Source organism: Meles meles, chromosome 6 (assembly GCF_922984935.1).
Source record: "Meles meles chromosome 6, mMelMel3.1 paternal haplotype, whole genome shotgun sequence".
Classification (NCBI taxonomy): domain Eukaryota; kingdom Metazoa; phylum Chordata; class Mammalia; order Carnivora; family Mustelidae; genus Meles; species Meles meles.
Window position 1 is genome coordinate 66452766 of NC_060071.1, and position 26954 is coordinate 66479719.

At 36.7% G+C, this 26954-nt stretch overlaps 1 protein-coding gene across 2 annotated transcripts in view; it reads right to left on the minus strand.

Annotated features, from left to right (window-relative positions):
* Positions 1-26954, minus strand: part of UBR1 (ubiquitin protein ligase E3 component n-recognin 1) — a 142904-nt gene that overhangs the window by 68109 nt on the left and 47841 nt on the right. For both annotated transcript variants that reach the window (XM_046007386.1, XM_046007385.1), the window contains exons 11-22: positions 25634-25732; positions 24274-24431; positions 22172-22271; positions 21487-21615; positions 17412-17592; positions 14054-14115; positions 13461-13571; positions 12683-12748; positions 12342-12443; positions 5774-5837; positions 3649-3773; positions 791-843 (exon numbers count right to left, since the gene is read on the minus strand). In XM_046007386.1, coding sequence (XP_045863342.1) covers positions 791-843; positions 3649-3773; positions 5774-5837; positions 12342-12443; positions 12683-12748; positions 13461-13571; positions 14054-14115; positions 17412-17592; positions 21487-21615; positions 22172-22271; positions 24274-24431; positions 25634-25732 — 1250 coding nt within the window. The remainder of the gene's footprint in view (positions 1-790; positions 844-3648; positions 3774-5773; positions 5838-12341; positions 12444-12682; positions 12749-13460; positions 13572-14053; positions 14116-17411; positions 17593-21486; positions 21616-22171; positions 22272-24273; positions 24432-25633; positions 25733-26954) is intronic.

Consider the following 26954-nt stretch of genomic DNA (forward strand, 5'->3'; position numbering starts at 1 on the left):
TTTGATTTTCGTTTTGGTTACTATCTTTGCTGTGTACCTTGAAATCTGGAATTGTGATACCTCTAGCTTTGTTCTTCTTAAGATTTCTTTGGCTATTTGTCTTTTGTGGTTTCATACAACTTTTAGTATTATCTGTTCCAGTTTTGTGAAAAATGCTTTGGTATTTCGACAGGGATTGCACTGAATCTACAGATTGCTTTGAATTATCTGGACATTTAAAAATATTAATTCTTCCAATCCACGAGCATGGAATATCTATTTGTTTGTTCATCTTCTATTTCTTTTATCAATAGAAAACTGAACTATTAATAGCCTACTACTGACCAGGAGCCTTGCTAATAACATAAACAGGCGATTGATACATATATTTTTTATGTTAGATGTATTATATACTGTATTCTATAATAAAGTAAGCTGGAAGAAAGAAAATGTTTTTAAGAAAATCAGAATGAAGAGAAAATATACTTATAGTACTGTACTGTAAAAAAACTCCAGGTATAAGTGGACCCATGCTATTCAAGCCCATTTTGAAGGGTCAACTGTCTTATCATCTAAGTCATTTAGTATCATAAATGAGTATTTCTCATACACCTGTCAAAGATACTCATTTCTTCAACAAACACATACCAAGTGCTTATTGTGTGCCTCTCATTTTCACCCTTTTTAATCTGTACCCCGTTCTTGTTCTTGGGAGTTCAGGCAAGGAATTCAGAGCTTCTACAAAGTATCCAAAGTACAAGAACAAAGATTGGTCCACCTCTCAGAATAAGCATAAATATTAAGTACTTACTTAAATGTGGCCACTTTGTTAATGACATTCTCTAAGCCAGTTTCATTATTTTCCTGTTGAAACAATATTTTTGTCATTTTTACCTTCATGTTATGACTTTTCCTTCTCTTATTGTGAACTGAAATACATTTCAACAACATTCTGGAAGTACTTTGTAAGCAATAAACAAAGATCAACTTCTAATATTAAAAAAAATGAGGTCTGAAGCCAATTAGCTTTGTTTTGAGGAACCAATTTCTTAACAGAAATAAAATCTATAAATAAACTGCTTACAGAAGAAATTTTATCTAAGTCTGCCCCCATATGTATATACATACAGACACACACACACACCTGCCCAACAGTTCAGAGAAAAAGAGCTTTCCTTTATGTAATTTGTTCATCATCCACATCATTTAAGCACATGTCCATGCTATTCCAATGCCTAAAACCAAGGTTATAACATAAATGGGACCTAGAGCAAAACACATGTAGATGCCCAAATGTATTCTGGCTTCTGCATTATAATAATTTTCTGATTGGCTGGAACTTTTCCTTAATTGAGTAATTTTTTTTTATGAAGTCATTTAAAATCAGGATAAGAACAAAATCAAGATACCAAAGCAAGCTCACAGATTCCCATAGTTGTGTAAAAATTATGATATTTAACCTCCTTTAAAAATAATGCACTTGGGGGACGCCTGGGTGGCTCAGTCAGTTGAGCTGCTGCCTTTGGCTCAGGTCATGATCCCAGAGTCCTGGGATTGAGTCCTGCATCGGGCTCCATGCTCGGTGGGGAGCCTGCTTCTCTCTCTGCCTCTACATGCCACAATGCCTGCTTGTGCTCTCTCTCTCTCTGACAAATAAATAAATAAAATCTTTAAAAAAAAAAATACTGCACTTGGGATAAGCAATGAAGTTAGAGTATGCCCTAAAGCTTTCTTTTTGCAAAGTATGGTATGTACATCACTAGTGGTATGTGAAATTATTTTACGTTGCACACAGTTATATATTCTTAAAATTTTGAATTATTTTAATATGAATTAGGAAAAAAAAATCCAGAATCTAAACCTACTAATTCACTGATAGGATTGCCTAGAAAGATGCTAAGAAAAAATGTAATTTAGGGGCACCTGGGTGAGCTGGATTTCAGCTCAGGTCATGATCTTTTAGGTCATGAGACTGGACCCCACATTGGAATCTGCACTTGGTGGGGAGTCTGCTTGAGGATTCTCTCCATCTACCCCTCCCCCACTCTTATGCTAATGAGCTCTCTCTCAAATAAATAAATCTTAAAAAAAGTAATTTGGTCTCAGGGCGCCTGGGTGGCTCAGTGGATTAAAGCCTCTGCATTCGGCTCAGGTCGATCTCAGGGTCCTGGGATCAAGCCCCACATTGGGCTCTCTGCTCAGCAGGGACGTGCTTCCCCCCGCCCCCCCTGCCTACTTGTGATCTCTGTCTGTCAAATAAATAAATAAAATTTAAATAAATAAATAAAAAGTAATTTAGTCTTAAAATGTATTAATAATTATAAAATTTGTGGATGGATATACAGAAATTAGAAAGGTGTTATGCCAAATGGTTAGTTTGAGAATCAGTTAAGAATGGAACTGGAAAAAGATACAAATATTTTCTGGGAAAAATGACCAATAGTCCAAGCTTATCTCTCTGCTTCTCCAGAACACCTTGATAGTAGATAAATCTAATCCTCTTTTAAGAATCATTGTTCTAGGGGCACCTGGGTGGTTCAGTGGGTTAAAGCCTCTGCCTTCCGCTCAGGTCATGATCCCAGGGTCCTGGGATCGAGCCCCACATCAGGCTCTCTGCTCCGCGGGGAGCCTGCTTCCTCCTCTCTCTCTGCCTGCCTCTCTGCCTAGCTGTGATTTCTCTCTGTCAAATAAATAAAATATTAAAAAAAAAAAAAAAAAAAAAGAAGAATCATTGTTCTAGGTGCGTTAGATGGCTCAGTGGGTTAAGCCTCTGCCTTCAGTTCAGGTCATGATCCCAGGTCCTGGGATCGAGCCCCATACTGGGCTCTCTGCTGGGCGGGGAGCTTACTTCTTCCTCCCCCTCAGCCTGCTTCTCTGCCTACTTGTGATCTCTCTCTCTCTCTGTCAAATAAATAAAATCTTTTAAAAATTTTTTAAAAAATTAAAATTAAAAAAAATCACTGTTCTAATTCATAATTAGAAATATGAGACTCAAAAAAAAAAAAAAGAAATAGGAGACTCATAGTCTTTAGGACTACTACTTTGATTATCAGTATACACAAAAATGTAAGTATCACCTGTGGTGGCCCTGAGAATGACACTGAAGGCACCAGAGGTAGCAGAGACACTAACGCAGACTCACTCTGGGATAGAGGAAGACGTCAAGCCTGGAGTAGATTACCAGTAGTCTAGAATGCTTCTATCTAACCTACCTTCTTTCCATCTCCTGGAATCAGTCCTGTCAGTCTGATGGCTCCCCCAGCTTTTCCAAACTCCCTCACCATTTTCTCTCACAGGCAACATTCCTAATAAACCCTTACATGTTTTATCTTGACATCTGTCTGCATCTTGGAAGATCCAGACTAATACACTACCCAAATAGTACTTCCTGGAGCTCCCTTTTTCTCTAGAGAAATTTTATTTTAAGGTAAACAAAAAGTCAAGGAGTTTCTTGTTCTAAGATGTTTCCAAACAGCTATAATGTTTCTAAAATGTTCCTACCCAAAAGTCCAGAATTAAAGTTTATACCACTAAAGAATGGATAGTTGTAGATCTGCAAAACTTGCCAAATAGGTTTTCTTCAAACTTCAAAGTAGTTTCCAATTAACAAAAAAGGAAAAAAATATTCTATCTTAAGGTGAATGGAGTAAAAAACAATATTGGACTTACATTCTCAGGTAAATTTTTGGCAATGGCACTATGTGGCATGGGTTCAATACAAAGCAAGTGAATAATTTCTCTCATTGTGACCTCTTCTTTGGTTACATTTCCCACTCCAGGTACATAACGCTCTCCTAATACAAACAATGAAAAGAAAAAGTAAAACAAGTATTTTCTGTTTAAATTTCTTCTACCAGGAATACTTATACACAGAACAAGGCAGTAAGTCCATCAGAGAGGGACCAAAAATTATTTGCGCAGGTTCCTAAAATCTGAACAAGTCTTTATGTAAAAGTCAGAGGAAGAGAAATGAAGAGATCTAAAGAACACAGGATTTCTTGTAATTTATACAAATACAAACACACATAAGTATACATACACATACTCACACATTATAAACAAGGCCCCTCAATTAAATTAGCATGTGTTTCTAAATCAAAAAACAAAGTACATGGCACTGAAATAGCAGTGGCCATTGTTGAACAAGAGCTTTTCTAGACCTTCTTCAATTTTGTCTCTACTTATTATTTTAAGAAAGAACAGTGAAGACTCAAAAACAAAATACTTAAAATAATATGTGTCAGGAATGACTGGTGTTGCTAATGCCTACATGATCACGTTTCCATTTTTCATTTCAATAAACTGCCAAATGGAGACAGAAAAATAGCTAAGTTAACTATGGAACTTCACTGGTGTCATATCATCTAATTCTAATTGCCTAAAGAAGGCCTACAGTACCTGGCCTTATGTCACCACTGATTTTCAAAACAACATATATACCAAGTCCTGTGATATTTATAACGACAGAAAACTTTTGCCTAAGAGATTTGATAAATTCTACACATTAGCCAAAGAATGACTTTTTGTGAAAAAAATTCATTTCAAACAGATCAATCCTCTTAACATATGTAAAGCACTTTGTAACTTTCAATTTTCTTTACTAAAACAATCCCCCAGAAGTTCAGTGTTAGAAGGAACTTTAGAGACCATACAGATTAGCCTCAAATTTTACAAATCAGGACTCTGAGACCTAAAGAATACAGATGGCATGTTCTAGATAATTAACATATTATAAATAAAAATAATGTATAATATATAATAATATAACATATAAATAACTAATAATACAATGTATAATATAACATGTAATTACTATAGAACATTATATAATTATATATATGTTAATTATACATATATAAATGATATATATTAAATGTTGACTCCTGAAAGCAATGAACTTACTATACTCAAGAATATAGCAAGTGTGAACTAAAAATCAAATCACATAGGAGGAAAAACCCAATAAATCTGGATAAATACTATAACAGAAAAATAATAGTAGCAATAATAAAACAGTAAAAACATAAAATAGTAAAAACAATACAGTACTAGAAATTCTTCATATAGCATCCCAAGAACAAACATTAAAATTTCCCTCAAGTTTTTATAATTTAATAAAGCATAGGATTAATTTAAAAATCTTTTACACATTTCCTTCTCATTTAGCAATGAAGGTTTATCATACTTCCTGCTGAGACAAGCAGCCAGTAAATAATTAACTCTTTCACAACAAGTAAAATGAACCCATGTTTTCAGATTTAGTTAATGGCTAGAATCCTCACTAAGAACTACTAATGTAAAGCCATGTCTGCTGCAGTAAAGTAAGAAATAACAGCTAGAATGAGAAGTTAAGAACTTTCACTTAGCTGATAAAACCAACAGACTATAAAATAGAAGATAAAAAAATAAAAGTATGGCTAATATTTGCACAAAGTAATTTAACAGAATGACATGATGAAAATATATTTTATTTAGACCTATTTTATACTGAAATTTCATATGTAAATAAGATTTTTAGCACTCAATGTATAAATATTTTTCATCTACATTTGATAATGGTATTCCAGACCTCTACATCAAGACCAATTATAAATCAGGTATTGAAAAATAAAGATATAATAGAGCTGTGCTTTTTCAAAAGCTGGGTCTCTAAATATATCACTCATATTAGTCACATCAATCTCTAATATTCTATGCTATGTTTGGGAGACGAGTAAAATGATAAATTATAGTTTTTATTAATGTTCTCTTTAAAAAGAACTCATATCCTATTTCAAACATGTTTTAATCTTACCTACAATATAGATGAGGACTTGAAGCATTTCCTCTATTAATGTATTATATTGTTTAATCAAATCCTATTGAATCAAAAAAGGAGAAATTAGTTACATTATGAACCAAAAGCTTTCATAAGACATAGATTTCTGGATCAGGCTTATGGCCTATGCAGTCCAGTATTTTCTTCCAGACTACAACAGATTATTAGGTGAATAATTCCCTTTTCTGACATCAAATTCCATAAGGTTCACAATATCTGGCAAGTAATAACTCAATAAAAATATTACTGTTTTCATGATCATTGCCATACAGCCTTAAGTCAATAAAATAATTCTAATGACTTCCTTCTTATCTGGGCTGGTGGGACAGTGGCTTCAAATTATAGATCCCAGTTACAGTGACAGTAGCTTTCCTTAATCCACCTCTTACTTAAGCAATGTAGCAAATTAGATACTCATTTGTCACTGAGTATAAAATGACTAAAAATTAGCTTTATATTTTAGTCCTTTGCAACTTTGGTCCTTTGCAACTAACTTCTAATGTAAAAGCATAAAATAACATGATTCATGAATTCAAAGTAAGGTAAGGACTCCTTTATAAGCTCATATCACATTTCAAAGCAATAAAGGTTTAATGAAAATGTATAGGACAACAAATAATAAATTGTGAGAAATGTAACAATAAATGAAGAATATCCTTATTAAACAAGAACTGTGACAAAAACAGAAAAAGGTTGAAGGACTAGAAAGATAATTTACTATCAGAAAGGGGGGAGGAAAAGGCCAATAATCAAGAAAACATGATCAGCCTCACCGCTAATTAAAGAACTACACTTACAAATGAAAGACCAGCTTTCACCTACTGCTTCAATGAAGATTAAAAATACCAGTGTCATGGGGCGCCTGGGTGGCTCAGTGGGTTAAAGCCTCTGCCTTTCGCTCAGGTCATGATCCCAGGGTCCTGGGATCGAGCCCCGCATCGGGCTCTCTGCTTGGCAGGGAGCCTGCTTCCTCCTCTCTCTCTCTCTCTCCCTACTTGTGATCTCTATCTGTCAAATAAATAAATAAAATCTTTAAAAAAAAAAAATACCAGTGTCATTACAGATGTACACAGTGGTAGGGTAAATCTGAGCGACTTTTCCAAGAGCAATTTGACAATCTGTATTAAGAGTCTTAAGAAAGCGCACACTGTTTTCATTGGCAAATCTACTTCTAAAAAGTTATCTTAACAGAATAATTAGGCAAGTATTTAAACCGTAAGGTTCAGAGAGATTTCTGAGACCAAAACACTAGAAAACCTCTTCAACAACAGAGGACTAAGGTATAATGTAATCATATAGTACAATAATACACAGCCATTAAAAATTATGATGTAGGGGTGTCTGGGTGGCTCAGTCATTAAGCATCTGACTTCCGCTCAGGTCAAGGTCCCAGGGTTCTGGGGTCGAGCCCCAAGTTGGGCTCCCTGCTCAGTGAGAAGCCTGTTTCTCCCTCTCCCACTCCCCAACTTGTGTTCCCTCTTGTCGCTGTCTCTCTCTGTCAAATAAATAAATAATCTTAAAAAAAATTATGATGTAAAAAATGATGTGCTTGTATATTTATTTAATGACAAGAAAACATATAGCACAATATCTCATTAAGAAGAGAAAGCAAATTACAAATAGCACATACAAAATGATCCAATTTTGGGGTTAAAAACAAACAAGACACCAAAACTTAAGTGATCATTTCCAAATTCAGTAAAGTCGCAGGATATAAAATCAATGTGCAGAAATGTGTTGCATTTCCATACATCAACAATGAAGCAGCAGAAGAAGAAATCAAGGAATCAATCCCATCTGCAAATGCACTGCAAACAAGAAGATACCTAGGAATAAATCTAACTATAGAAGTAAAAGGTCTGTACTCTGAAAACTATAGAAACATTTGTGAAAGAAATTGAAAAGGATACAAAGAAATGGAAAGGCATTCCATGCTCATGGATTAGAAGAACAAACATAATTCAAATGTCTATACTACCCAAAGCAATCTACACATTTAATGCAATCCCTATCAAAATACCACAAGCATTTTTCAGAGATAGAACAAACAATCCTAAAATTTGTATGGATCCACAAAAGACCCCAAAGAACCAAAGCAATTCTGAAAAGGAAAAACAAAACTGGAGGTATCATGATTCCAGATTTCAAGCTATATTACAACCTATTGTCATCAAGACAATATGGTAATTGGCACAAAAAAAGACACATAGTTCAATGGAACAGAAGAGAAAACCCAATAATGACTCTCAACTCTATGGTCAAATAATCTTCAACAGAGCATAAAAGAATATTCAATAGAAAAAGTCTCTTAGGGGCCTGGGTGGCTCAGTTGGTTAAGCAACTGCCTTCGGCTCAGGTCGTGATCCTGGAGTCCCGGGATCAAGTCCTGCATTGGACTCCCAGCTCCCCAGGGAGTCTGCTTCTCCCTCTAACCTTCTCTCCTCTCATGCTCTCTCTCTCTCTCTCTCAAATAAATACAATCTTTAAAAAAAGAGAGAGAGAAGAAAGACAGTCTCTTAAATTGTGTTGGGAAAACTGGACAGCATCATCCAGAAGAATGAAACTGGACCACTTTCCTACACCATACAGAAAAATAAATTAAAAATGGAATAAATGAAACAAGATGGGATTGGGAGGGAGACAAACCATAAATGACTCTTAATCTCACAAAACAAACTGGGGGTTGCTGGGGGGAGGTGGGATTGGGAGAGGGGGAGCGGGCTATGGACATTGGGGAGGGGAGGCGAACCATAAGAGACTATGGACTCTGAAAAACAACCTGAGGGTTTTGAAGGGTCAGGGGTGGGAGGTTGGGGGAACAGGTGGTGGGTGATGGGGAGGGCACGTTTTGCATGGAGCACTGGGTGTTGTGCAAAAAGAATGAATACTGTTACGCTGAAAAAATTAATAAAAAGGGGAAAAAAAATGGATCAAAGACCTTAATGTGAGACAGGAAACCATCAAAATCCTAGAGGGAAACGCAGGCAGAAATCTCTTTGATCTCTGCCATAGCAACTTATTAGACATGTGACCAAAAGCAAGGGAAACAAAAACAAAACTGAACTACTGGGACTTCATCAAGATAAGAGCTTCTGTACAGCGAAAGAAACATTTAGCAAAACTAAAAGGCAGCTTTCAGAATGGGATAGTTGCAAATGACATATCTGATAAAGGGTTAGTATTCAAAATCTACAAAGAACTTAAATTCAACCCCCCCCCCAAATCAAATAATCCAGTTAAGAAATGGGCAGAAGAGGGGCACCTGGGTGGCTCAGTCGGTTAAGCATCTGCCTTCCAATCAAGTCATGATCCCAGGGTCCTGGGATCGAACCCCACATCAGCTCCCTGCTCAGCGGGGAGCCTGTTTCTCCCTCTCCCTCTGCCTGCTGCTACCCCCGCTTGTGCTCTTCCCCCGCCCCCCGAGAAAATAAATAAACGAAAATCTTTAAAAATTTAAAAAAAAAAAATGGGCAGAAGACATGAGGAGACATTTTTCCAAAGAAGATATCCAGATGGCTAACAGACACAGGAAAAGATCAACATCACTCATCATCAGGAAAATACAAATCAAAACCATGATGAGATACCACCTCACGCCGGACAGAATGTTAAAATTAACAACACAAGAAACAATGGGTGTTGGCAAGGATGTGGATAAAGGGGAACCCTCTTGCACTGTTGGTGGGAATGCACATGGGTACAGCCACTCCAGAGCTGTTCGGAGGTTCCTCAAAAAGTTAAAAATAGAACTACTGTATGATCCAGCAATTGCACTACAAGGTATTTACCCAAACAATAAAAATTACAGATTTGAAGGGGAATATGCACCCTGATGTTTATAGCAGCATTATCAACAATAGCCAAATTGCCCATATGTCCATCAACTGATAAAAGGATAAAGAAGATGCACAATGGAATATTATTTAGCCATCAAAAAGAATGAAATCCTGCCAACAATGTGGATGGAGCTAGAGTGTATTATGCTAAATGAAATAAGTCAGTCAGAGAAAGACAAATACCATATGATCTCACTCATTTGGGGAATTTAAAAAAGAAAACAGATGAGCATATGGGAAGGCAGAAAACAAAAAGGAGAGAGGGAACCAAGTCAAAAGTGACTTTTTTTTTTTTTAAGATTTTATTTATTTGACACAGAGACAGAGAGGGAGAAAGCACAAGCAGGGGGAGTGGCAGACAGAGGGAGAAGCAGGCTTCCCCGCTAAGCAGGGAGCCCAATGAGGGGCTTGATCCCAGAACCCTGAGCCAAAGGCAGACACTTAACCGAATGAATCACAGATACCTGCCATAAATGACTCTTTTTTTTCCCCTAAAGATTTTATTTATTTATTTGACAGAGAGAGACACAGCAAGGGAGGGAACACAAGCAAGGGGAGTTAGAAAGGGAGAGGCAGGCTCACAGAGCAGGGAGCCCAATGCGGGGCTCAATCCCAGGACCCTGGAATCACAACTCAAGTCAAAGGCAGACGCTCAACTTCTGAGCTGCCCAGGTGCCCCCATAAGTGACTCTTAATGCTAGAGAACAAACAAAGGGTTGATGGAGGGGATGGACTAGATGGGTGATGGGTCTTAAACAGGGCACTTGTGATGAGCACTGGGTATTGTGTATTAGTGATGAATCAGTGAATTCTACTCTAGAAACCAATACTGCACTGTGTTAACTAATAACATGTAAAAAAAAAAAGTGATTGGGGTGCCTGGGTGGCTCAGTGGGTTAAAGCCTCTGCCTTCGGCTCAGGTCATGATCCCAGGGTCCTGGGATCGAGCCCCGCATCGGGCTCTCTGCTCTGCGGACAGCCTGATTCCTCCTCTCTCTCTCTCAGCCTGCCTCTCTGCCTACTTGTGATCTCTGTCTGTCAAATAAATAAATAAAATCTTAAAAAAAAAAAAAAGTGATCATTTCTAGGAGGTAGGCTGTTTCACGTGATTTTTCTTATTATTAATCTATAGTGTCTAATTTTTTAAAGAGTGTATGTGTGCATATGTAGATAGATATACATGTTGTATGTATATGTGTGATTTTTAGAAATATACCTAAAGATTGGCTTAAAATCTAATTGATCTGATATAAGGATTGCCACCCCAGCTTTCTTCTGATGCCCATTAGCATGGTAAATTGTTTTCCACCCCCTCACTTTAAATCTGGAGGTGTCTTCGCGTCTAAAATGAGTTTCTTGTAGGCAACATACTGATGGGTTTTGTTTTTTTATCCATTCTGATACCCTGTGTCTTTTGATTGGGGCATTTAGCCCATTAACATTCAGGGTAACTATTGAGAGATATGAATTTAGTGCCATTATTAGCCTGTAAGGTGACTGTTACTGTGTATTGTCTCTGTACCTTTCTGATCTACTACTTTTAGGCTCTCTCTTTGCTTAGAGGACCCCTTTCAATATTTCCTGGAGAGCTGGTTTGGTGTTTGCAAATTCTTTCAGTTTTTGTTTGTCCTGGAAGCTTTTGATCTCTCCTTCTATTTTCAATGATAGCCTAGCTGGATAGAGTATTCTTGGCTGCATGTTTTTCTCGTTGAGTGCTCTGAATATATCATGCCAGCTCTTTCTGGCCTGCCAGGTCTCTGTGGATAAGTCTGCCGCCAATCTAATATTTTTACCATTGTATGTTACTGATTTCTTTTCTCGGGCTGCTTTCAGGATTTTCTCTTTGTCACTAAGACTTGTAAATTTTACTATTAGGTGACGGGGTGTGGACCTATTCTTGTTGACTTTGAGGGGGGTTCTCTGCATCTCCTGGATTTTAATGCTTGTTCCCTTTGCCATATTAGGGAAATTCTCTCCAATGATTCTCTCCAGTAGACCCTCTGCTCCCCTCTCTGTTTCTTCTTCTTCTGGAATCCCAATTATTCTAATGTTGTTTCGTCTTATGGTGTCACTTATCTCTCGAATTCTCCCCTCATGGTCCAGTAGCTGTTTGTCCCTCTTTTGCTCGGCTTCCTTATTCTCTGTCATTTGGTCTTCTATATCACTAATTCTTTCTTCTGCCTCATTGATCCTAGCAGTGAGAGCCTCCATTTTTGATTGCACCTCATTAATAGCTTTTTTGATTTCAACTTGGTTAGACTTTAGTTCTTTAATTTCTCCAGAAAGGGCTTTAATATCTCCAGAGAGGGTGACTCTTAATCTCACAAAACAAACTGGGGGTTGCTGGGGGGAGGTGGGATTGGGAGAGGGGGAGCGGGCTATGGACATTGGGGAGGGGAGGCGAACCATAAGAGACTATGGACTCTGAAAAACAACCTGAGGGTTTTGAAGGGTCAGGGGTGGGAGGTTGGGGGAACAGGTGGTGGGTGATGGGGAGGGCACGTTTTGCATGGAGCACTGGGTGTTGTGCAAAAAGAATGAATACTGTTATGCTGAAAAAAAAAATAAATAAATATTATTAGTATATTAAAAAAAAAAAAAAAAAAAAAAAGAAATATACCTAAAGAAAAAAAATCCAAAATATGGTTAAAATTGTTAACAAAAATATTTCCTTTGGAATTTATTCACATGCCCATTTCTGTTCTTACCTGGTCTTTTGTGGATATAGTCTTATTAAAAGCATCAGCAAGTTCATACCTCTGAAGTACCAGTAACAAGAACTTGTTGGGATCCATTAAAGATGCACCAATCTGTGAAAGAAAGGCAGCATCACAGTTCTACATGTATTAAATGAAGAAACATTTGTCTCTAGTAGGACTTCAGAAATAGTATACAGTCTGCAGAAGATAATGTAGTAGTCCCTTCCATTTTTATTTTTAATAGCAAGAAAACTTTAAATAAAGTTAAAAATAATTATAGTATCTTTCTCATTACAAGGGATCTAAGAAGGAAAGTTGACATAAATATCAAAAGTAATTTCAATAGGTACCTGAAGCATAATGATATCTTTATCATACATTTCTTCTCTGCATTTAACATCTTGGTAATAAAATACCTATAAAATAAAAGGTAGAACAGAAGTTATAAGAATTATTTTATTTTAAACAGAATCCTCAACAAAAACTTTTTTAAAATTTTCTCAAAATGAAAAATTCCAAGAACACCTTAGTGGGGAAAAAAATGTAAATCTCTGAATTATTTTAAGGGATTTGTGAGATTTTGCAGGAAATATGGCATGAAAATACTTCAGAGTTTAAAATGTCTAAATCGGGGCACCTGGATGGCTCAGTTGGTTTGGTTAAGCATCTGCCTTCACCTCAGGTCATGATCCCAGAGTTCTGGGACTGAATCCCGTATTGGGCTCCCTGCTCAGAGGGGAGCCTGCTTCTCTCCTTCTCCCCTTGCTCTTCCTCCCAGCTCATGCTCTCTCTCTCTCTCTCTCTGTCAGATAAATAACCAAAATGTTTAAAAGACAAAAAACAAAAAACAAACAAAAAAAAGGGTGGTGGGAAGACTACATGTCCCCAAGTAAGGAAATCTTCAGAAAAGACCTATACTATTGGACAGGTTTCTACTGGCTTTCATTTAATCTATCTACTCAATAGGATAGAAGAACAAAAGTCTATATGGTTGCTAGAACTTTCATTTCTGAGTTTCTATAAGAGAAGAGGAAATAGCAAAATCTAGGGACACAAAGTAAAATTAAATAAAAGAAAGAACAATCAGAGAATGAACATACTCATAAATGTAAACAGGACTTGCCATACCTGGCTAATGAGAGAGAGTCCATTTCTTCGCCACATCTCAGCAACAACCTGGGCAACCAATACCAGACAACGCAAAGGATATTCCACTAGTACCTCTACTTGAAAGTCCTCCTGAAACAGATGAGCAATTTTGTTATTTTTCAGAGGGCTTGGATGTGTCTCAAAGTTATGGCACTACACAGTCCTCAGTTCTCTCATCTGTAAAATGGATGCACCTGAATGAGTAATTCAAAGTTCTTATGATTCAGATTTCAATGTACTTATAGAGAGACATAAAAGGACTAAATTCAGGTAGGTTTCAAAATTTTTCTTCCCTCTCATCAACCAAGAGGTGTTTAGAAATAGGACATAAGTCGGGGCACCTGGGTGGCTCAGTGGGTTAAAGCCTCTGCCTTCGGCTCGGGTCATGATCCCAGGGTCCTGGGATCGAGCCCCACATCAGGCTCTCTGCTCCGCAGGGAGCCTGCTTCCTCCTCTCTCTCTGCCTGCCTCTCTGCCTAGTTGTGATTTCTCTCTGTCAAATAAATAAAATATTAAAAAAAAAAAAAAAGAAATAGGACATAAGTAAATCAACGCTTAATAGAGTCACTTACAAAAGGCACAAATTCATGCAGTCTTGAAACAGCTCCCAGCCTGCTTAAACGCACATGAAGACCTAACATTAATAAAAAAAAAAAAAAAGAGAGAGAGAAAAATCAAAAAAGAATAAACCCAGTTAATTGTCTCATTAACTCTTCAAGTTTAGAATCTTATGAGATGGAAATACACATTTACTGAGTTTAGCAATGCAAACTTTTGATATCTAATTTTGAAACACAGTAATATATTAATATTACTACTATATAATATCCTATATTGTGCAAGATGTGCTTATATATTATGTAAAAATAACATGCTGCCAAGATATTTTCTTATTCTGCTCTTAAATAAGCATCAAAAAAATGAAAACTAATTTAATCATTTTTCATAAAAATAGAAGTGACATAAAAATCATGTCTATTACACCATGTACAAAATTTAACCAAATTAATCAAAAAGCTATACGCAGGAGCTAAAATTATAAAATTCTTAGAAGAAAATAGGGAAAGGCTTCAATACATTAGATTTAGCAATAATTTCTAAGGACACTATCAAAAGAGTAGAAAAGCAATGCACAGAATGAGAGAAAATATTTGCACATCATATATCTGGTATCTATCTCCAACAACAAATAAATATGATTAAAAAACTACAGAGGACTTAAACATTTCTCAAAGAAGATATAAACATTGCCAAAGGAAGAGATGTTCAAGAGTCACTAATCATTGGGGAAATGCACATCAAAACCACAATGGGCTACCACTTCATTCATTAGGATGGCTATTTTTAAAAAAATTAGAAAATAAGTGTTGGTGAGGATGTGGAAAAAATGGAATCCTTGGGCACTGCCAATGGGAATGTAAAACGATGCAGTTGCTATGAAAACAAGTATGGGGGTGCCTGGGTGGCTCAGTGGGTAAAAGCCTCTGCCTTTGGCTCAGGTCATGATCTCAGGGTCTGGGGATTACGCCCACATCAGGCTCTCTGCTCAGTGGGGAGCCTGCTTCCTCCTCTCTCTCTCTCTGCCTACTTGTGATCTGTCAAATAAATAAATAAAATCTTAAAAAAAAAAAAAAAGAAAATGAGTATGGAGTTTCCTCAAAAAATTAAAAAGTAGGGTGCCTGGGTGGCTCAGTGGGTTAAGCCGCTGCCTTCAGCTCGGGTCATGATCTCAGGGTCCTGGGATCGAGTCCCACATCGGGCTTTCTGCTCAGCAGGGAGCCTGCTTCTCTCTCTCTCTCTCTCTGCCTGCCTCTCTGCTTACTTGTGATCTCTCTGTCAAATGAATAAATAAAAAATCTTAAAAAATTAAAAAGTAGAATTACCTTATGAGCCAGCAATTCCACTTACAATACATACCACAAAGAACTGAAAACAAGGGCTCAAACAGATACTTGTACACTCATATTCACAGTGACATTATTCACAACAGCCAAAAGGTGGAAGTAACCCAAACATCCATTTGTGGATGAATGCATAAACAAAAGGTAGTGTGTACACACACACACACACACACACACACACACACACACACTATGGAATATTATTCAGCCTCAAAAAGGAAGGAAATTTAAAAAAAAAAAAGGAAGGAAATTCTGATTGATGCTATAACGTGGATAAACTAAGGATATTGTAGTAAGTGAAATAAGCCAGTTTTTTTTTTAAAAGATTATTTATTTATTTATTTGACAGACAGAGATCACAAGTAGGCAGAGAGGCAGGCAGAGCAAAGAGCCTGATGCGGGGCTCGTTCCCAGGACACTGAGATCATGACCTGAGCCAAAGGCAGAAGCTTAACCCACTGAGCCACCCAGGTGCCCCAAAATAAGCCAGTTTTTAAAGGATATTGTATGATTTTAATTATGTGAGCTACCTAGAGTAGTTAAGTCCTAGAAATGGAAAGTAGAAATGTGACGGGGGTACTACAGGGAATGGTCAGGATTGAGGCATTGTATTGAATAGGTACTAATTTCAGTGGGGAAAGATGAAAAAAATTCTGAACATGGATGGTGGTGATCATTGCACATGACTGCACATGACTGCAATGTGACGCACTTAATGCCACTGTATATACAGAGGAGAACAGAGTTGGGGGAAATCGGAAGGGGAGACAAAGCGTGAGAGACTATGGACTCTGAGAAGCAAATGAGGGTTTTGGAGGGGAGGGGTATGGGAGGTTGGGTGAGGCTGGTGATGGGTATTATGGAGGGCACGTAATGCATGGAGCACTGGGTGTGGTGCACAAACAATGAATTTTGGAACACTGAAAAAAATAAAATTAAAAAAAATAAAATAAAAAGAAATAAAAAAGAAAAAAAGAAAAAAGAAATAAAAAATAAAATTAATAAAATTAAAAAAAATTTTTAAATGGTTAAAATGATAAACTTTGTATATTATATGTATAATTTACTACAATTAAAATATATATGTAGGGGCATCTGGCTGGCTCAGTCAGTAGAGCATGCAACTCTGTTTGCTTGTTTTTTTAAGATGTTATTTATTTTAGAGAGAGAAAGGCAAGCATAAGAGAGCAGGTGGCGGGGGAGGGAGAGGCAGAGGGGCAGTGAGAGAGCAGGGCAGAGAATATCAGGCAGACTTCCCGCTGAGATGGATAAGCCGGCAGACCTGCTCAATCCCATGATCCTGAGATCATGACATGAGCTGAAACCAAGAGTCAGACACTTAACTGACTGAGCCACACAGGCTCCCTGGGTATGTGATTCTTGATCTCAGGATTGTGAGCTCAAGGCCCACATTGGGAGTAGAGCTTCCTGACTTCCCAACTAACTAAATTAGAAAGCTGCTATCAATATTATTTAAAAATAAATAAATAAATGTACTTAAATAAAGTTGTTTTAAAAAACCTGACAGGGCCAATTTACATGGAAATGCAAATCAAAGAATGATTAAATAAAATTTATGATTTCTTTCTTTTAGTGCTGAAAGAACAATGACACAGACAGCACATTGGTGTAATCAAGCAGGGAGGGTGTTAAAAACCAGGAATAATGTGTGTTAACCATACTTCAATTTAAAAAAAATGAGAATTTAAAAATTTGAAACAACAATAAAACAAAAACAAACCAGCAATAAGATTTTGCTATATTTAAGTCTGAGTGGAAGATGAGTTACCAAGTTAATCCTTAAGTTTGTATTACAAGGATCCATTAGTTGATCCAGATAAAAAAAGGCCCAGGGTCACAAGCATCCTTAGATAGATGTTCTTTGAAGGACAGTGACAGTTCTTAACTGCAGTATTTGATCTGAGTATGTCTGTACATACTGAGCACAGAACAAAAACAGAAATAATTCCACTACCCTGAATATCTAAAAAACAAAGCTAATAGAAACCTGCAAAAAACAAACACTCACCAGCAAGAGTCCTAGAGAGTGGCAGATGTATGCTTACAAGATCTTCGGATACTCTGTAGGACTTAGTTTCCAGAGTATGACCACACAATTGTACTACTGTCTTGCTACTAGATATAAAACTTGTACTGCACCTCATCACAGCTTTGTGACATTCTTTATAAGCCACAAGTAAGAGCTCTTCCTAAAAGAAAAATAAAAATGCAAATAGATTAACAAGTTACTTTCCTACACCACTCAATAAATATAAGCACAAATATATATAAATAAGCAAAATAATATAAAAAATAATATAAGCACAAAATTATTTTATGTATAGCTGGGACACCTGCAGAGGATCTGCAAACTAGGTGGAAATATAAGACAGACAGACAGACACAGACACACACATGCACTATCAAAGTAAAACATTTTAAGTACCATGTAAATGGTACAAACAAATTAAGAGGGAGGAAAAAGAATTATAAACAACTGGGAAGACATATTTATGAAAGCATTTTTGGGCGGACTTCCGCCCAAAAATTTAAGTATGGGGAAAAGATGACAACAGGTGGCAGGAGAGGCAGAGGGAGAGGGAGAGAGAGGGGCAGGGAATCTCAAGCCGACTCCCCACTGAGCCTGGAGCCCTGCCTGCTCCCATGATCCTGAGATCATGCTCTTGCGTGCTTGTCTCTTTCTCCTCCTACAATAAATATAATCTTAAAAAAAAAAAAAAAAGAGTCATGTGCTCTCCTAACTATTCTCTCTCTAAAATAAAATCTTGTGCTCACTTTGGCAGCACATATACTAAAACAAAATCTTAAAAAAAAAAAGAGTCGCATACTCTACTGGACTGAGGTGACAGTGGCATCATAAGCAGAGATGGGGGTAAACAGAGAAAAAAGGGGAAGTCCAATTCCTGTTCAGTCACCATGGAAGAATAAAAACTAGATAAATCAAAGGATTTATGGATGAAATTAATGAGCAGTTAAGCTGGAAATATGCCTTGGCAAGTATGTGAATGTACTGATTATGTCTGAAGTGTAACGATGTCAATACACTGCTTCAGAAAGAATTAATTAGTGTTACTGAAGATGACAGATTGGAGAGGGTAATGTTAGAAGACAAGGGAACCAAGAGAAAGATTACCAAGAAGTCTAACGCTAAGGGGACAGGGTCTTAACTGGGGTGGGGGCAGTCAAGGCAAAAGAGAAAGAACACATAGGAAATAAGTTAGAATTATAAAATAAATTTAGGATAAGGAAAACTCAAATTGGGATAGTATGCCAGGGAGAGAAGAGTCAAACTGACTTTTCAACACCGTGTTTCTTACACTAATTTTATCCCAAAAAAAGGGATTCTGTAAGCAAATAAATTTTAGGAATATTCCACTTAGAAATGAGCACATTGATTAATTAAAGGGTTTGAGAAGTTCAGTGGCATTTTTAAAAATCCTATTTGAACTTGTTCAACCTAGCATTTCTCAATTTTATGTGAACACAACAGAACTTTAGCTGAAGACAGAGGCTTAACCCACTGAGCCACCCAGGCACCCCTCATCTATGCAGTTTTAACTGAGGTGGTAGAAAGGAAAGACCTAGAACTGTAAGAAGAGAATATTGGGAATGTCTCATTTAGTAGGCAGAAAGAATTGGGGCGGGGGGGGAGGGGAGGAATCACTGAAATCTTAACAAATCAATAACAGAAGTATTAGAATAAGTAGGTTTGTAAAAATCAGGGGGAAAGAAAGTTTCAAAAAGATTAAGGTACTCAACAGGGGTGCCTGGGTGGCTCAGTTGGTTAAGCATCTGCCTTTGGCTCAGGGTCCTGGGATCAAGCCCTGTGTTGGGTCCCCTGCTCAGCGAGGAGTCTGCTTCTCCCTGTGCCTGTGCCCCTATCCCTGCTCGTACTCACTCTCTCTCTCAAATTAATAAACAAAATCTTGAAGAAAAAAAAAGATTAAGGTACTCAAGAGAATACAATGACACACATTTGAAGGAAGATGGGGACTTAGAAAAGATTCTCTGAATTTGGTTACTACATAGATCCTTTGAAATTTTTTTCAAAAAGCAGTTCCAATCAATTGGTAAGGGCAGAAAGCAGACCCTAAAGAAGTTTCAGAAGCTAGAGTGACAAGAGCAAATGTAGATGACTTCAGAAAGTTTGGTACATGTCAAGATGAGCAACGCAGGGGTGCCTGGGTGGCTCAGTGGGTTGAGCCTCTGCCTTCGGCTCAGGTCATGATCTCAGGGTCCTGGGATCGAGCCCCGCATCGGGCTCTCTGCTCAGCAGGGAGCCTGCTTCCTCCTCTCTCTCTCTCTGCCTCTCTGCCTACTTGTGATCTCTCTCTGTCAAATAAATAAAATCTTTAAAAAAAAAAAAAAAAAAAAAAAAGATGAGCAACGCATACTTTGACCTCAGCTTAAATTTAATTATGCATACCCTCCGTAAGGTGAGGGCTGCCAAAAAATATGTGATATGGCTAGTTGCTGGACAATATTTCCTGTCCTTATTGTTCTACAAAGCTACAGTGCTAGATTAAATCCTGTCATATCTGTATGACTGCTACTCTGAACCTGTGATCAACTGCTCATGGTGAAGCAGAAGAAAGGAGGAAAAAAGAGAGTTTACAGTTCACGGGGGTAGCAGAGACAACTAAGGGGCTTTTATTCTTATTGATTTTAAGGAAAGGGGAGTCCTGTGTGTGTATAGGCAGATGAATGAAAGAGTGGGAAATAACAGAGGAGACAAATGAGGAAGCCAATTCCAGGAAGAAGCAGCTCAGGACCAAGAGCCTAGGCAGTGACCTCAGTTTTAGAAAGAAAGAGATGAAAAGAATAGGACTAAGTGTGAAGACACAAAGAAACTTAAAGAATAGACTGTGTCATGTAAGAAGAATAGAGAAACTCGAGAAATCAAAAGAATTTGATTAGATTATGTCAATTTTCTCAAAACAGAAATAAATGATGTCATCTAGGGTAGGACTGTGTGTTTTAAGAGGGCTATGATCTAAAATAATTGCATAAGGAAATACATTAGCTCTGTATTTTGAAATTAATTTCCCTTTTTTTTTTTTTAAACAATTTTATTTATTTATTTGACAGAGAGAGAGATCACAAGTAGGCAGAGAGGCAGGCAGAGAGAGAGGAGGAAGTAGGCTCCCTGCGGAGCAGAGAGCCCGATGCGGGGCTCGATCCCAGGACCCTGAGATCATGACCCGAGCCGAAGGCAGCGGCCTAATCCACTGAGCCACCCAGGTGCCCCTGAAATTAATTTTCTTAATGGTTTAATATGATAACAGGGCTCTTGATTGAATAAATATCCACCCTTTTCTACTACTGAAATAGTTTAAAGTCTATGTAATCCTAATTTTCACACTAACATTCATGTCCAAGGAAATAAATGAATACATATATAAATAAATGTGTTTTGTTGTATTGTTTAAACCCCACTATTCCCAGAGGTAAATGAAACTACCATGGGGCACATTTTTTAATTAAGTATAAAAAACTGGATTCTCTGAGGCACCCGGGTAGCTCAGTCAGTTAAACATCTGACTTGATTTTGGCTCAGGTTGTGAGATCCAGGCTGGTGCTGGGCTCCATGCGCAGTGGGGAGACTGCTTGAGATTCTCAATCCTTCTCTCTCTGCCCCTCCCCCAGCTCATGCTCTCTCTCTCTCTCTTTAAATAAAGAGAATCTTTAAAAACAAACGAACAAAACCAAACACTGGATTTTCCTTCTAAATTTAGTAAGACAGGTGGCATAGTCGATTAAGTGTCTGCCTTCGGCTCAGGTCAGGATCCCAGGATCCCTGGGATCCAGCCCTGCATGGGGCTCCCAGTTCAGCGGGAAGCCAGCTTCTCCCTCTATCACTCCCCCTGCTTGTATTCCCTCTCTTGCTGTCTCTCTCTCTAATAAATAAAAATCTTTTTAAAAACCCTTTTTTTGGAAAAATAAATAAATTTAATAAGAAAAATTCAAACACACGACTTAAGTAATAAAATTTGACCTCAAGCTACTTGCTACATAAAACTTTACTACTGATAACCATTAGAGCACTTAAAAAGACACTGATCCTACTAATAAATTTTACTTACATCACAAGCACACCACTCTTGGAACATGAGTAAAATATTCTTTAACTGCATCTGTATAGCAATGGCAGCCTCCCAGTCAGGATCCACTTCTATGTGCTGCCCAACCTGTCTTCTGATTTCTTCCATTCCCTATAAGAAAAGAGTGATTACTATATATGTATATAGTTGGTCCTCTTTCTTTGCTCTCTACTGTCAAAATATAAAATTGTTAGGATTCATATTCATATATGCATAGCTTTTTTAACATGGCTATTATACAAGTTCAAATTGAGTTCAAATCCCAGCTGTCACTTTCTAGCTGCATGTGACCTTGGTCAAATTATTTCTAGACTTCAATTCCTTTATATGGAAAATAAAAATAACAGTAACTACCTTAGAAGACTGCTATAATGCTCAGCAGAGATAATGCATGTGAAGTGTTTACTACCATATCACATAGTAAGCATTCAGTAAAGAGTAATTTAAAGTATTAAATAGTTAATAAACATTAACTAAAGCATACAGAATTATACCTATTAAAGATCTATTAAAGCAGGATCAGTGAGGCAGTATTTAAATTTAATTCTACTTTACTAGATACAGTCTTCCTCAAACAACAACTAATATTTGCTTAAAACAAAGAAAGACTGGGGCTAAATTTTTAAAAATGAATTTATTTTACTGATGTACAGAAGAACTATCATACCTGCATACAGGTAAGAATCTTCAAAAAAGACCGAAAACCTTCTAGAAACTGCATTCTTAATCTTTCTGTCCACGCTGTGGGCTTGCTGATTAGGATATACCTATCATTTCAAAAGACAAAGAAATATTTCACTTTCCCAGTCCGAGATAATTTTAAAGTTATCAGAGCTATAGACAATGTTGATTCATCAACATTATTGATTCTAATTTCTTAAAATAATCAGAAGCAGAGCTACAATTATACCAGCAAAATGTGAAGGCTCTTTGAGAGGCGGTTATTAAAGTTAAGCCTGAATTCTCTACTCAGAAGTTGTTCTGCTTAAGCGAACCTTGGAAGCAACCTAGCCTATTACAGATGGACAACCACAATACAGATTTTCTAGGTGCTCAAAATATGTGAATTTCCCCTTCTCCTTGTCATTAGAGATTTTTCTATTTAGGTAAGGATATAGGAGAGAAGTTGTTAATAACCATCCAAAGACTGGGAAAACTTTAAAGTTAACATCCAAACCAGCAACCCTAAAGTTTTAACATACAGTAAAGTATCTAGGGATGTGATGACTCTAAAGTATTCATTGTAGAGAATAACTATAGTTGGAAATGCATAATACAAAATAAAATGTGATAAAACAATGAGGTGATTGTGCACCACTTCCCTGGATTAAAAAAATAACTCAGCTACAAGAATATTTCACAATAGTAAGGGTCACAGTAAAGAGATTTTTCCTGTACAGTATACCTAGGAATAATAAATACACTGATTTAACACTGATACTTTTAAGTAGAGCCATTTGGCATTTTTGTGCATTTTTTGCTTATCTGTTTTGCATACATGTTAATTTATGCATAATTTGTAAAGCACACTGGCTAAATGGTGATTCACTACTGAATTTACCTACCATCTCTGTACTGAAGTTGTGATAATGTAGTAATTTGCTGAACCTGAGAGAAAGATTTATAGTCACATTTAAAAATTGAGGAATTTGAAAAGGTCTGGAAACTTCCCTTAGTAATATCAAGGATCCAACACATAATTCCAGAGCTCCGTAAAATGTTTTTTTTTTTTTTTAAATACTTATTTAAGAGAGAAAGAGAAAGAGAGAGAGAGAGAAGGTCAGAATGTGGGGAGGCACAGAGGGAAAGGGAAAAAAGCAGGTTTCCCACTGAGCTTGGAGCCCAATGCAGGGCTCCAGCTCATGAACCTGAGATCATGACCTGAGCCAAAATCAAAAGCCAGTCACTTAACTGACTAAGCACCCAGGTGCCCCTGTCAAATGTATTTTTAAGCAAACTGAACTATTTCTAGGTTAGTTTGGAAGCCTGTTTCCACCCCTCTATGCCCTAAATGGTCACTAAAAGAAGTAGACAAAATTAGAATGATTTTTCCCCACTGGGGACTAGAAATAATTATTTCTATACACCTTGGAGCTCAGCTCTTCAATTTAAACAGTAAACTAAATGAAATGTGTTTTGTTTTAATATATTCTCAAAAGAATTTTCTGGAACTTATGATTTATTGAATACTTTGATATCACAACACTTATAATATTCACCAATTCTAAAATAAATGGAAACTTAATTCCTTTTAAGTCCAACAATCCCAAAAGTGATCTATCATGTGATTCCAACTTTAGTTTAAAAGGAAATTCTATTCTCTTCAGCAAAAAAAACTTAAGAAACCCCTGATGAGCACTAATAACTTGGTTGTATGTATGAAAAAGGGAGTTAAAAAGAAACTCAGATCAACAAGATTATCTGAAACCATGTACAAATAGACTATGTAAAGGGACGGAACAAAAGTGCATGAGTGAGAGTAAGTGAAAGGCATGGTAGTTATGATGGAGATTCATTTAGTGACCCTACAGACCCAAAGTTCCTGTAAAAGGCCCCTCCTCAATACCTTCTTTGTTAACCAGGCTGTAACTCTATATAAGACTTCAGTTAAAGATTTATTGACATGAGACAGTAACAGTTCCTTGTACTTGCCATCATTATAAGGAGAATTCTAAATAACCAAAATGATGAGAAGTCTATTTATAAAATGGAACACATAAGCACACTGTGATTAATAGGTACCCTTACCTTTTGACTTGAACAACTTACTTTAGATCACATATTACTGCATATACTCTTCCCAATTTGTCCTGGCTATAACCCTGGAAGTTAAATTTGTTGTTCCTGTCTAAGTATTCAGGCAAAACTTCTAGCAGGGTTTCAGTAATGACAGAGATAACATTCTGCTCTTCAATAAGATGTCGGGCCTGCAGAGTATTTCAAGAATATTCTTTAGTGTTAACTCCTGATAGTATGGACTTAATTTATTCATTCATTTGGTTGGTCAGTGACTCATTTTAAATGTTCCAAATAATGCATCAAACAGAGTCCTTAGTCTCACAGAATAGCAAATTCTGAGATGCTATTTTCTTTCTTTCCTTTTTTAAAAATTAACTTATAATGTATTATTTGCTTTAGGCATACAGGTCTGTGAATCTTCAGTCTTACACAATTTATGGCACCCACCATAGCACATACCCTCCCCAATGTCTATCACCTAGCTACCCTATCCTTCCTCTCCCAACCCCCAGCAACCCTCAGTTTGTTTCCTGAGATTAAGAGTCTCTTACGGTTTGTCTCCCTCCCTGGTCCCATCTTGTTTCATTTTTTTTCTCTGAGACGTTATTTTCTAAAAATGATAATTCCTCACTCCTCAGTAACACTTGTCTGGATACTCCAAGCCCATCACAAGTTATCTACATAAATGTGCACCATCGGTAATCACATGATGAGCAAAGTAGAACATAGATACACTGCATGACTTCTATCATATTACCACCTGTTCTATTCTATTACTATCTATTGCTATCTCCCTTTCACTCCTAATCCACTGTCTCTCCTCCACCCTTTTCTCTCGCCTTTGACATGGGAAAATAAGAATAGTTAACCAAACTATCGAGAAGAAACATGAAAAGTAGTAGTATTAAAAAAAAAAAAAGGAGAATTCTCCACTCTCTTCCCAGTACCTTATCAGTACTACTTCATGCAAATGTTTCAGAGTACTCTCTCTTTCTGCTTTGTTTTATTTTAATCTATACCCCTGCCTCCAAACAATAACTACAGAATAAAAGAACAGCAAAAAAAAAAAAAAAAAAGTAGTATGAGTATTGAAAAGACACAGCTCTCATTAGTCTAGAATTTGAGAAAACAGTTCTGGACTTCCCCAGCAGAGATCAGGATCACTGGACAACAGTCACGCCAGCATTCCCACTTCAGAGCTATCTTGTCCTTGGGTCCCATTAACATATAGTTCACATGCAGATACTACTGGTATTATTCAATTTTCCAAATGAAATTAGCCCAATATACTATTCCTACATTATTTTAATTTGATTCGCTACCAGGCAAATTCTTAAAACGCAAAACAGGTTTTACTTGGAAAGGTTGCAAAGAAATGATCAATACCTACCAGAGTAGGAACAGTAAACATCTGAACTGAGAGTGCAGTTACCGAGATACTTCTGTCATGATCATCACTGATATACTCTTTCTGCAGCTGTTTATAATACTGAAAGATAGAATAGTAAGTGGAGAATCAATGATAAATTGTTGAAAACTTTTAGAATCCCAATTTTAATAGCTGCTGCAGATTTGTTTCTACACATATGATGAAAAGTAATGTAATTCCTATTTTTTTTTTAATATGTATTTTTTAAGTAATCTCTACACCCAACATGGGGCTTGAACTTACAGCCCCAAGATCAAGAGTTGCCTGGTCTGCTGACTGAGCCAGCGAGGTGCCCCTATAATTCCTATTTTTAAAGAGAAAACAGTATGGTGAACAAAAATATATTAGAGAATAACAAACGAAAGACCAAATATGAACTCAGCTACCCAATCTAGCAGAATTGTAAGTGAAAACTATAAAAGACAAAAAAAAAAAAAAAAAAACCACACACACACATCTAAGAGTCATAGCGGACTACGTATATATAGTGCCGTATATCCTTTCTCTAAACAGAATCTGGGACAATCTTTAGCAGATTCTACTGCAGTGGTAGAGGGCAGAGGCAATATTCGAGAAGTACCTAAAAACTGATAGGACCCAGAAAACCAACCAACTGGATTCAATCCAACCTTAGACAGAATGGATGCTGGCTGCAAATAACTTCTTAACTATACTGGTGCAGCTGGTTAAATATACTGGTTCAGATTAACTATACCAGCTGAAAATCAACATGATATAGTGGGAAACAAAAATAATAATACATCCAGTCATGTATCAAGCACAGTGTTAGATCCTTGACCTACATATTTAATTTTATCCACTAGAATTCCTACAAAGAGGTAATCATGATATTAAAAAAAAAAAAAATCCAATTTAAGTAGGGAGAAGTACTTTTGTAGAAGAAAAAAAATAATCATTTCAGATCATAGATATGGTCCAATATTCTAAGAATTTTAGAAAAATAGAGTTAAATAGCTTGAGCTGTTACTATCTTTCAAGAAACTAAATGTGTTGCTTTTAACACTCTACTTATAAAACCCAGAGAGCGCAGGTATCTTGTCCCATAGTACCATTATTTCATTTTCTGCTTCCAATTCCATCCTGGACCCTACCTCTGACCAGTTTTAATTTTTATAGAATTGTATGTAACTCAAAATCAGAGGAAACCAACACTTATTTATTGGATACCTTTTTAATGTCTTCTTTTATATATATATATATATATATAAATATATATATATACACACACACACATATATAAAATTTTTTTTTTCTTAAATAG